Source organism: Colius striatus, chromosome 8, assembly GCF_028858725.1.
Source record: "Colius striatus isolate bColStr4 chromosome 8, bColStr4.1.hap1, whole genome shotgun sequence".
NCBI lineage: Eukaryota > Metazoa > Chordata > Aves > Coliiformes > Coliidae > Colius > Colius striatus.
Genome location: NC_084766.1, coordinates 20551256 through 20562500, shown reverse-complemented (window position 1 = coordinate 20562500; position 11245 = coordinate 20551256). Strand labels below are relative to the sequence as shown.

The 11245-nt window shown below is 37.8% G+C and overlaps 1 protein-coding gene across 3 annotated transcripts in view; it reads right to left on the bottom strand.

Moving 5' to 3' along the window:
- The window catches only part of LOC104551301 (lipase member M), a 10554-nt gene extending 5226 nt beyond the window's left edge, over window positions 1-5328 (bottom strand). The window contains exons 1-6 of one of the 3 annotated variants that reach the window (XM_062000863.1): window positions 5022-5328; window positions 3585-3696; window positions 2364-2481; window positions 1648-1846; window positions 848-945; window positions 1-132 (exon numbers count right to left, since the gene is read on the bottom strand). The exon at window positions 1-132 is cut by the window's left edge and continues 5 nt beyond it. In XM_062000863.1, the coding sequence (XP_061856847.1) occupies window positions 1-132; window positions 848-945; window positions 1648-1846; window positions 2364-2481; window positions 3585-3696; window positions 5022-5038 (676 nt within the window). In that variant the 5' untranslated portion in view covers window positions 5039-5328. Of the gene's footprint in view, window positions 133-835; window positions 946-1647; window positions 1847-2363; window positions 2482-3499; window positions 3697-5021 lie in introns of those variants that run through there. The other 2 variants (XM_010204886.2, XM_062000864.1) reach the window with 2 other exon arrangements.
- Window positions 5329-11245: the final 5917 nt, after the last annotated feature.

The following is an 11245-nucleotide window of genomic DNA, read 5'->3' as shown; positions in this document are numbered from 1 at the left end:
GCCATTTTTCAGGAAGGTAGAGGAGTTTTGTCACTGGGCTTTTAGCGTACTTAATAGTAGCAACAGGTGCCAATGCAAAATAGAGTTTGATTTTTTGAGACAGCTCTGGCATTGTTGAAAATGCAATGAAAGCTGAGTTAGAAAAAGAAAAAAGAAATAAGGTTTAAGAAAAACATCATAAGTGTCTTAGATTGCTTTCAGTATTTATAAATGCTATTCTGCAATTTCAAACCTACAAGCAACCTTGCTAGTTGTTCAGAGACTATGGTTCAGTCTAGACTTGTGTGAAATCCCAAGTGTTACCAGCTTGCAGTTTTATTTCCCTCTTCAGAGAGAAATTTCTTTCTATATTTTGCCTTTGCAGCTTTCTTCCAAACCCATTTAAGCATAAAAGCAGAGCTCTGATGTACATTCATGCATTTCATATACTATTAGGAGAAACAGTTGTTTTTCTCCCAGTCAATCCAATTTAATATTTTTGGTTTTCTGTGAGCATGTCCTGTCCAAACTGGTCAACTTCTCTTTCTGCACGGTATTTTGGTCAACTGATCATCTGCTGTCAGCCACACCTGTTCATCTTGGAAAGAAACATTTTGCATGGCCCAAAATAATTTCTAATACATTTCTAAGTCGACAGACTTAAAATGGCAGTGAATTTGGCTCATTATATTTTATTGTCTTTATAATAAATTAAAAATGCCTACATGCTGAAAAGAACTTATCTTGTGTTTTTCACACCTGCAAAGAATTAATGAAAATCCAAGGCACATTCAATACCTTAAATGACATTTTACTCCTGTTTTCCTGAAACATTGATCTGTTGTGTGCAACTTACCAATGGTAGTACCTTGTGAATAGCCAATATAGTACAACTTTTCCTGTCTTGTTTTCTCCACAATGAAATTTATTGCTGCTGGAAGATCAAACTTTGCCATCTCATCAAAACTGCAGACAGGAGGTTGAAAAAGAGGCATGCATAAATTAAAAATGTGTTTGAGTTCACATTTTTATTATAGGCTTGTGAGCAAATAAACAACATGAACCATTTAGTGAATCATTCTGCTGTTTCAGGTTCTGTTGTTTTGGCACTAGATATGGAAGATACTACTCATGGTTTTCTGGAGTATTTTCTCCCTTGACATGAACAGAGATAGACTATAGACTCAAGAAGTATCAAGTTGAACTGTAATGTTTTACATAGAAGGTAAAAGTGATGCTATACTAACAGGGCTCTGTCCATGGAATCACACTTTTCATGTGATTTACTTTAAAAGAAGGTTTATTCATTAAATTACAATAAATATTTACATTTCCTCCTTCTGTGATTTTAGTGTTATTGTAACATAAAGGATGGTGTTTTTATCTCTGTATTCCTCCAGAACTGAGGAATAGCTTGGACATGCCCTCCATAGGTTCCCCTGAGTTGCTTGGCTGATATATTGCTAGTTTGAAGAACCATTTATAGCAGTAATTAGAAGAAAGTAGTGTCCACCACTATTAAATTTCACGTGTGTTTATGGAGACTTCAGCAAAAGTGAATGTAAAGAATGGTTTTTAAAAGGTGGCATATGCAAATCCCTGATTTAGACAGCTGAAATAAATATGTAAATGTAGGCAATGGAGATGTCCTTCAATGATTCAGTCTACCTGAATGCCCAGAATTCATCTTGATCAATAGAATAATTCTGATGTTTTCTGGACCAGCGATTCCCTCTGCTATTTCCCATCCAAACGTCATAACCAGCATCAGCTAATATGAAGCCCAAGCTGTTGTTGGGAAGGTTTGTGACCCAGTTACTAGCATCTCCCAATAATCCATGTTGGAGAAATACAACCGGTTTCATAGCTGAAAAGCAAATCAGAAACAAAACAATTTATAAAACTTCTTGATTTTCTGGTAGCTTAGGGACTTTATCATCCAATATTCAATATTGAGATTTGTTCCTGCACCAACTTGAATGGAAATAGCTAATCATAAAAGCAAAAAATCCCTTTCTGTCAAGAGAGAGATTCTTCTAAGCTTCTGTAGGGATTTACGGAAAGATCTGCCTGACGTGAGCAAAAACTAGTTTGGCATCCTCCGGTCATTGTTTGTGTAGCTTTATCACAGATTAGCTTGAGATTCTCAACACTCATATATAGAATGAAGTTGTGGGATTCCTTTACTCTAAATATAATTTTATTATAAATAGCAACAGTTAAGATAAATCTTGTTGATTTTGCAGCCTGTTCAGGACAATCAGAATTTTCTAGCAAAATATCACTTGGGTACTCAAGCTCTGATGGACATTTTACAAATATGAAGTATTTCTTTCCATAATGAGCTCTGTCTAGGCTGGTTTTGTCATGTTGAAGAACTGTACCTTGGTTTCCTTGATTCTGTGTACCATAAGGGATTCTATTAATAGTGATGATATAACCATCTTCTGTGGTCACTTCATACTCTTCACTGGGGTACCCTTTGTAAGTAATGAGCTCATTCTAGAAGAGAAGGTACAAATGTATTTGCTTGCAGAAGTCTGTTTTATATTATCATATGCATAAGATACTCGCAATAACAAAATATGAGAGAGCCTATAAAACTGGGGATTTAGTCTAGATATATTAAGCATCTGAATAAAGCAATATTGGACCGGATAATGTAACCCTAAAGCTACAACATATTTCCTTTATTATTTGTGTTATATCCAGGATTTGACTACTCAGTTAAAATCAGTTATAAAAAAATCCCTGTGTTATGCTACTGTCATACAATTGCAAGCCCTTTCATTCTGGTGATCCAAAAATCACTATAAACTCACGTCAGAAGCATGTTCCTGTTCTTCTCCAATGCAAAGTGAAACCAGTTTATTTTAAACTACCTTCAGAAAAATGCAGAGAGTTTCACAACTCTGTTTTTGAGAATGGCACATATGCAATGAGTACCACTGAAAAAATAACTACATTATGAAAAAAACAGGATCAGCCACTTGCATGGTCACAAGGAAAATCACTACCACACCTAATCTTGATCTCTCAAATAGTTATTACTTTTGACCTGTAATATTCAACCTGTTTTTTTACAAAAGAAGATTGTTTTTTACAACTTTTGCTCAGAGAATTGCTCAATGTATTTTGTCATACAGGACAGAAACCCAAATATTTTAACAAGTGATTAAAGATCAAAACATGCTTGCTTGGCAAGAGGTGCCCTTCTGAAAAGCTGGCCATTTCTGATCTATGCTGGTCATTCAAGAGGAGGAAACATAAACCACTAATTATTTACAGATGATGAAATGCTGACATTCCAGATGGTCATTCTTTCAGAGAGGTGGTTTCTACCAGCAACAGCAAACAGGTAACAGCTATTTAAAAGGAAATTAACTCTGGAGATTGAAAGGTGTTGGATCTAGTTTCTATCAAAAATACAATATGCTGTTAAACATGCAGAAAGAAAAGATAAAACAGTAGTATATAGAATGATTAGAGAGGATAGGTTAAATAAAGACAGCTTATCTACCTTGTGATTTCTAAAAACTTAGAATCTTCTCAGCTGTGAGATGTGCATTCATTCCATCCCCCGTTCACTCTACCAAACAACTTACAATATTCATATATGCTTCAGGATCCACAGCTCTCTTTATTCTTCTGACTTCTTCTGAATAAGTATTTCTCTGAAACAAATACATCAGAGCAACAAAGAGCCATATCTTCTCTCTGGATAAAACATAATATTCTGCTGTCAGTATTCCTGCTCTCCACTTCAAGAAGCTTTTATTCTTTTCTGGTGAGCAAAACACTGCCTAATACTGAATGAGCTAGTCTGATACTTTGGCAGCAGTCTGTATTCTCCACTAGGGTTTGGACCTGGATGTTGCTCTCAAGAAAGGAAAAACTATCAGTGAATCCAAGGAAAGAAGAAAAGGTTTTGGAGACATGAATTTCACTCGTTCTTCTGAGAAGCAAGTCATGTGAATTATCATGCCATGCAGTTGTTCTGTAGATTAATTAGGAAATGTTTCTATCTAACCCTGGGGAACACTGGAGTTATTGAGCAACTTGTAACTAAATCAGTCATTGTCACAGTGAAGTTTTCAAAGTGGGAAAGTTTTAAAATGTTTATTTTAACTTCTTTAAATTTGGGTTTTTTTCAGTTAACTACCCAAATTGGTTGTCTCCACTTTAGTGGAGCATTTATAGTTGCCTTGCATAACTTATTCAAAACTAATCAACGACAAAATTTCTCCACTCAATAGAATGAGGATGGAGAAAGGAAAACAAAGCTTTGCTAAACGTAATGCTAGTTAGAGACTGAGTGCAGGGACATCCTGTTTTGCTTAGGAAGTAGAGAACAAAAAATACTGAGAGGAAATTATCCTGCTTAGCTGCACACACGGCAGCTCCACAGTCTGTGAGCACCTACATACTCCTAGCTCAAAGAAAATGCAGACTGAACTAGCATTCTCTACACCATAAAGACCACTAGAGGCCATGTCTAAACCTCTGTTCCAGCGATAGATCTCTAATGTAGACTGAATCTTCCAAAAAAATGCATTGCATTTATTGTTTTCCCAATCAAGAAGACTTTGCAACCTTTTTTCCCCAAATAATAGCACAGCACAATTTATATTCTAACTTCTTAATGCCACATTCTGATATAATCTGTATCTTGAAAATACTTGGCTCCTTTTGAAGAAAAAGGATCAGACATTTAAAAAAAGTATTCCTTCTGAGTCAGCTTCCTTTTTTTTTTTTTTTTGGATGAAAGCCACTGCTATCTTACTGCCACACTTGCTATTTTGTCAAATCCCAGCTAACTAAATTCAAGCTATGTTAGTCATGCTGCTTCTCCTAAGCTGAAATAAAACCTTTAAGAAGTAGCCATCCCTTCACCTATGTGAGTGACAAACAAAACAACACAATGAAAGGTATTTGTTCTCAAATTATAAAGCAGTTCCTTTCCCAGGTTTTACACTGTCTTTTGCAACTTCTGCAAAGCTTTCAGCAGTTTTGGAGCAGAGAGAAACTAAAGCATTACTGACCTGGTGCTAGAAATCATGTATTCGGCTGAGTGACGGGGACAACAAAAGAGTGGAAGATCGATGTCTGGCTGTTTGGAAGCAGCAGCAAAACGGTGGTCATACACTTTTTTCCCCCCAAATCATGCAGCACCTTGACAACAAGATTTTATTTCTTTCCCAGTCCTCATTCCTTTTGCTATCACTTCAGCTTTTCCCTAGGGTAGCACCAGAGAGAGGCAACTCCTTTTGTTCTCAGATCTTGTGCTTTTCTCCTTTTATTCTCAAATCTCATGCTTTTCACTTCCTTCACCACCACACTACAACAGGGTTCTTTTTGCTATCACTGATTACTGGATTTTTAAGGAGAATACCAGCCTCTGTGGAGTGGCAGAACAGGATCTGGAATTTTGAAAACAAATATGTTCATAGATATACCTTATCATATCTAATGAAATTGTCAATAAACCTGCAACTATTTTCTCTTCCACTAACAACTTGCTTTTCATGTTATGTGGGAAGGATGAAAAAAATCTGATGCTATAGAGTCAGATGTTATTGCACATACTTTTCTTTCATTCTTTTAATGCTCACGCTGTTCCATAATTCTAGATTTTTGCAGGAGTGTTTTCAAGACATTTTCCTTTATTTATATTTCATCTCTAAAATGATGATAGAATAAAATGTATTATTATCAAAATGAATAGTTATGAAGATGGAATGATTTTCCATAATCTGTATGGACTCTGGAAACATTACTGAAATTTTCACTTGTCTCATGGTCTCAGGCATATTGGGATTAGTCTGGTATTGCCCAGCAGTAGAAATTAGGTAGGTCTGAGTAGATTGTTAGGTCTTCAGGATAGTGATCTTTGTGAGGCTCTTCTTTTTGTGGAGTACAAGCATAGTGCAGCCACGTTCCCCAGGGGTGTCCCAGCAATACAAACTTTACAGAGAGACTTTTTTTGTCTTCTCTGGTATATTCTGGTATAAAGCTGAAGGGCTTTGCATTCTGCCTGTTCCAGCATGATATTTTTAAATTTTGAAACTGATTATACTTTTTTGCTCAGTTCCCCACATTTTTTCCTCCAAATACTCATTCTGTCTCACAGATACCATTCATCCACACAGAATAGTTTAGTTTATACACTGAAATGAACACCTACCAAAGTTTTGAACAGGCTTTCATATTCCTGTTTCTGTTACAGTTTGCATACTTTTTCCTTGCAATACTGGCAATACTGGTTAGGACTGGGATTGTTTAATGTATCCTCAGCAGTTGTTTTTTTAATATTTACAGCCCAGAAAGATATATGAAAGAAAATCTGAGATGATTTGTTCCTACAAGATTTGCTATCAGGCTTTCAAAGAGAAATATAACACCCGAGTTCAGGTTCTGGTGAGGAATTAGGAAAGGAAATGCTTTTCAAAGAGCTGATTTAGAATATACAGTGTTTTCAAATATTGACTCTACCCATAGAGTGGGTTGGAGATTTTTTTGAATCTTCTATTTCTTTCCTTTCATATACCTGAAGAACTTTCATCTTCGCTCTAGGAAAAATAGATTTTCTTCTTTTTAAAATCTCAATGTATTTTGAAGCTCAATATGAATTCCACAAATGAACTGTCTAAAGACCTGCTTTGAGTACCTCATGCTAGTCTAACTCATTAAGATGTGCTACTAACTCAGTGTGGATAAGGGGAGCACAACTTATAAATGGTGTAATACCATAAACAGTGAAGTAGTGCATAAAGTCATCACCTCAGGTTATTGGCAGCACGTGTTTGAAGTGAGTGTTTGAGATGGGGAAAGATGATGAACAAGGGTGAGTTATTTCTTTTAAACACAGGCATTCACACTGTTGTGAATTGACAGGTCTCAGAGGAAGTTACTCACTCTGCAAACAGGTGTAGAATTCAGTGGAAATGCTTAAAGGTTGAAAGGTTGCTCTCAGAGGTGTGACTGCAGCTTCTTAAATGTGGCCATACGCAAATGAACTTTAAACTGGTCAGCCTAAGTGTGCTTATACAAATAAATGCCTTTGCATAAATTGTTGACTTAGTTTTTGAAACCTTAGCTCCTTACAGTGCTCTTTCTGGATTAAAAAAACCCAAAAACCAAAAGCAACAATGCACAGGATATAACCCCTAGCATTTTGGTGTTTTCTGAAAACTCTTTGATCCTCCCATTCTCTCCTGCTATGGGAATCAGACCTGGATATCTTAAGAATGGAAGTTATTTGCAAGTATCTAAATACAGCAGTTCTTCATCTATCAAATACGTCCTTTTGGCTTCTGCATCTAGCTAGTGTATGCAGTTATCAAAAACATTTGGCTATTTTGAGTATGTCAAGGAGGGCATTAAAAGGAAGGTATGCTTTACTGAGAGACAGACTTGTTTTCATGCAAGTCACCAGCCAGAAGTCTCTAAGGAAACACACAACAGTAAAACCAGAAGGAAACCCTGCACTCATATGACTTTAAAAATATTTAGTGCCATAAATAGTTGTTTCTTGAGAGTGAGTAAAACACTGAAAATTAAAACATGGTCTAACTGTGTTCTCCACGGCATCCCTGGGACAATACCTGGTTTCTGGTCATGTGGGAGCCATGCCTGCCCTCAGTTAACTGACCCCATGCTTTTTGGTTGGCTGGAGCACTGCTGGCTTCAGGCACAGGCACTTCTTGGAGGTGAAGGCAAAACCTCCTTGTCCAGCAATATCCCCTACACCTTCAAACAGTGAAGGGAGTCCCTCCAATGGAGTCCACACACAAAGAGACACAAGTGCAAAAGTAAAAAGCTCGCTGGTGCTACTTAGGTGAGAGATTCTCCTCAGCTCTGTCAGGTCTGCAAAAATATCCCAGGTGCTTATCATAGGCTTGCCTGAAGGACTGCCAGCAACTAGGCTGATGGGCAGAGTATTCTTAAGCAATGAGGGAGGTAGCTCTGAATTGGCACTTAAATAATTATGGATACTTTGTGTGGCAAATGTAAAGTAAGAAGTGTCAAAAGGAAGGGCTCAGGAAGGAAGGGAGAAGACTGCATATCTGTCTCTTCTTCTCCTCAAACTGCTGACACTTTGTATGGGAATGTTCCAAGCCTCAGTTACCTACAGAAGGGGAAACCTGCTAACAAAAATCTCAACACCAGACTCTCTGTTGGTTTATCCAAAGGAAACACAATTTCTGAAAACACAAATAATTTCCACAACACATTTTGGCTGATGCTGAAGTTTGTGTAATGTACGTAAGCCAGGATTTCTTCACCTCTGAAGGTGGATGAAGGTGAAGTCTCTGTTGCAAATGAGCTTTGCATAACAGTTCAAATTATTTCGCCCTGCAATCCCCAGGTAATTATTTTTATCCTTCTGGTAATCTTGTAGCAGACAGTAATATCTCCTCAACTCCATATGTACCAACTGTAATTAAAAAAAGAAAAAGGAATTCACACAAGTGCATAGAAAACTGAATAAAGTACAGTTTATTTCTCTTGCACTTATTGTAAATGGAAGCCTCAGGAGTGTGAACTCAAATCCTCTGACAGAAGAATGGGAGCCAGTGGAGCACTAAGCAGGAGTGTGCAGCAGTCAGTGCGAGCTGGTGTGCACCGGAGCACAGACTGGTGAATGAGGCTGGGGCTAGGACAAGCAATTTGCTTCAGACAGTTTTGTGCTGGCAGGAGCTACCCAGCTGTTTTAAAGATGGGTCAGAAGGTCTGTGTCTTGAGCGCTCCTTTGAGCTAAGAAAGTAAACAGATTTGCTCTGAGACAGAAAGAGGCTGCTTTGGGGTTAGAGCTGGCATTGCCAAATCTCCATCCTTTGTGCAAACTGGGATTTTTGCGTACCTGTAAGAGGACTGGGCTGGGATTGAGTTGGTGGAAGTTCAGAGTGAGTCAGGGCTGGACCAAGAGGTGGCTGACACCTGCGATTGATGACTCTCTTCCCGTGAATGCCTTGCTCCTTGTCTGCTTTCTCCTGAAAAATTATCTTCAAATACGAATTCCATCGCTAGTTATCTCAGTCTTGGCTTGTTGAATTTTTTCATGCAAAATAAACAACTCCTCCCTAACTTTTGCTGGGTCACCAGCTTGGGTAATCATAGTTCTCTTTTTCCAAATTGTAAAGCATTTTTTTTTCTCTTTTATTTTCACATACAATAGGAGTTTCTTCTGAAACAGCAAAGGTAGAGCTAACTCATAGATCTAATCCTTTTTCCTCGAAAAAGGAATATACAGTTACTGATACACATTGCTGATCTGTTCTAGGCATCAACATCAGTTTTCCCACATTAAATAGTCTATCATAAAATAGTTATAAAACAATTACAAAACTAAGATTATTACTTTGCACTTAGTGCTTAGAATATAATTTCGATCTTTTGTGAAGAAAACAGAGCACGATAAAGTCATTTTGACCTTAGCTATATAACTGCACTTTAAATAGCAAAGCTGTGTATCAAATATAGACTGTGTTTTCCATAAAAGCTTTCCCTTATAAAGATAAAATCTTTCTGCTGACCCCAAAGTGACACCTTTTGAAATCAAATGAAGAGTTTACACATTCTGTTTTGCTTATGTCAACAATATTTCATTCTCTTGCTATGTGAAGGAGGTTTTCTTCAGAAATGTTCATGTCAACACATAGTTTTACAATGCTGTAGAGAGATGAGACAAGTGCAACTTATGAGCCACTTTCAAGCTCTGCTCCAGTGCACTAGACATTCAAAGTTTCCAGTAAAAAAAGGAAATATTCTTTCATTAAGCTACATAATATCAAACAAGGATATAATTCTCACCAGCACAAAGGAAAACCATGTCTTTTTCATGATCAGAGTGGTCTCTTTGCTTTGGAAGTATTTTGTGAAGTGCCTTGGGGCAAGAAGATCCCTTTTCAGAGTGGTCTCCCAGCATTTTTTCTCCCTTGGAGCAGGTAGCAGTAGCTGTAATAGCGAATTCCCAAGGTCTGTGCAGGAGCACAACGTCCCTCAACAAGGGTATCTCGTGGCTCCATGCTTTCTATTAGTGGGGCTGTCAATCTGTAGCAGAGGAGATCCAGTGGCAGAGGCAAAACAGGTCTGAAAAAACAGTAATTTCTATTTTCTTTCTGAAAGCAAACAGGAAAAGTGCTCCTGTCTTCACTGCCAAAAAAATTATAGCACAGTGATCCCCAGGCTGATTCTGAGTTGAGCTGGTGGCATCTCTACAGGGCAGTGTATGGAAGTACCATCCCACACCTGGTAGGGTCCATTCCCCTTGCACTACACCCTGCCCCTCAGCAGGCAAAGCTGGGCTGGCACTTCTCTGCTGTGCTACTTGGCACCACTGCGGCACTGCTCAACCAAAACACTCAGCACTTACTGTATCCACAGTCTCAAGTCATCCTGGTGTCTTGAAAAAACTGATGTCCAGGTCTAACCAATAGTACACTGAAACACTGGTCATTGTTTTGTGATTCTGCTCAAGTCATTTTGACCTCCATGGCTTTTCCTTCCCATTGTCTAGGTGGCATCTCCAGCTATGAGAGTTTTGTGCACTACCTGTCCCTGATACTTGTCTGAATAGTGTCTAAGAGATGCTTCAGTTTAAACTGTATTCCTGTCAATCTGAATGAATAGTCAGATAAATAAATGGAAATAATGTCTGAAGTTCTCACTTTTGTGCCCTAAGAGATGTCAGATTTTATTCATATAAGCCATAAAAAACAGACATGTCCTTATCACAAGTTGCATTGACAGAGACTGTGGAGAATGGGCTACCGGTGATAAAGATGTCAGTGATGAGGTTTTGCTTTGAAAAAAATAAAGGAATATAAGAAAACAAGATTTAACAGATTTTTGACAGATTCTTGGAGCTAGCAATGCTGTCAAAGTTTCCATTCGATCCTATTAGAATTATTTTGTATTCAAAAAATTATTCTCTGAGCACTAGTGTAGCAACACTGGTTTCCTGTCAGTTGATTGCAAACTCCAGTGAAATATTTCTAATGATAGGGTGTCTCATTTACTCTTCCTCTTCTAATCTCTTAATCATGCTGTATCCAGTCATTACTGGGCAGGAGACTTACAATCTTTCTCTTCTACTTGGTCATCTTTTTTTTTCTTTTTTTTTCATGAAACACGTGAAGTCTTAAATATTTTGTGGAGGACTATGCTGCTACCAGTGAAAACTGCCCCCAGTGCTCAAAGTGTACCAGTCAACATACAGCCAGACACACAGACAACATAATCTCCTGAGCATTGTTTTCGTAGG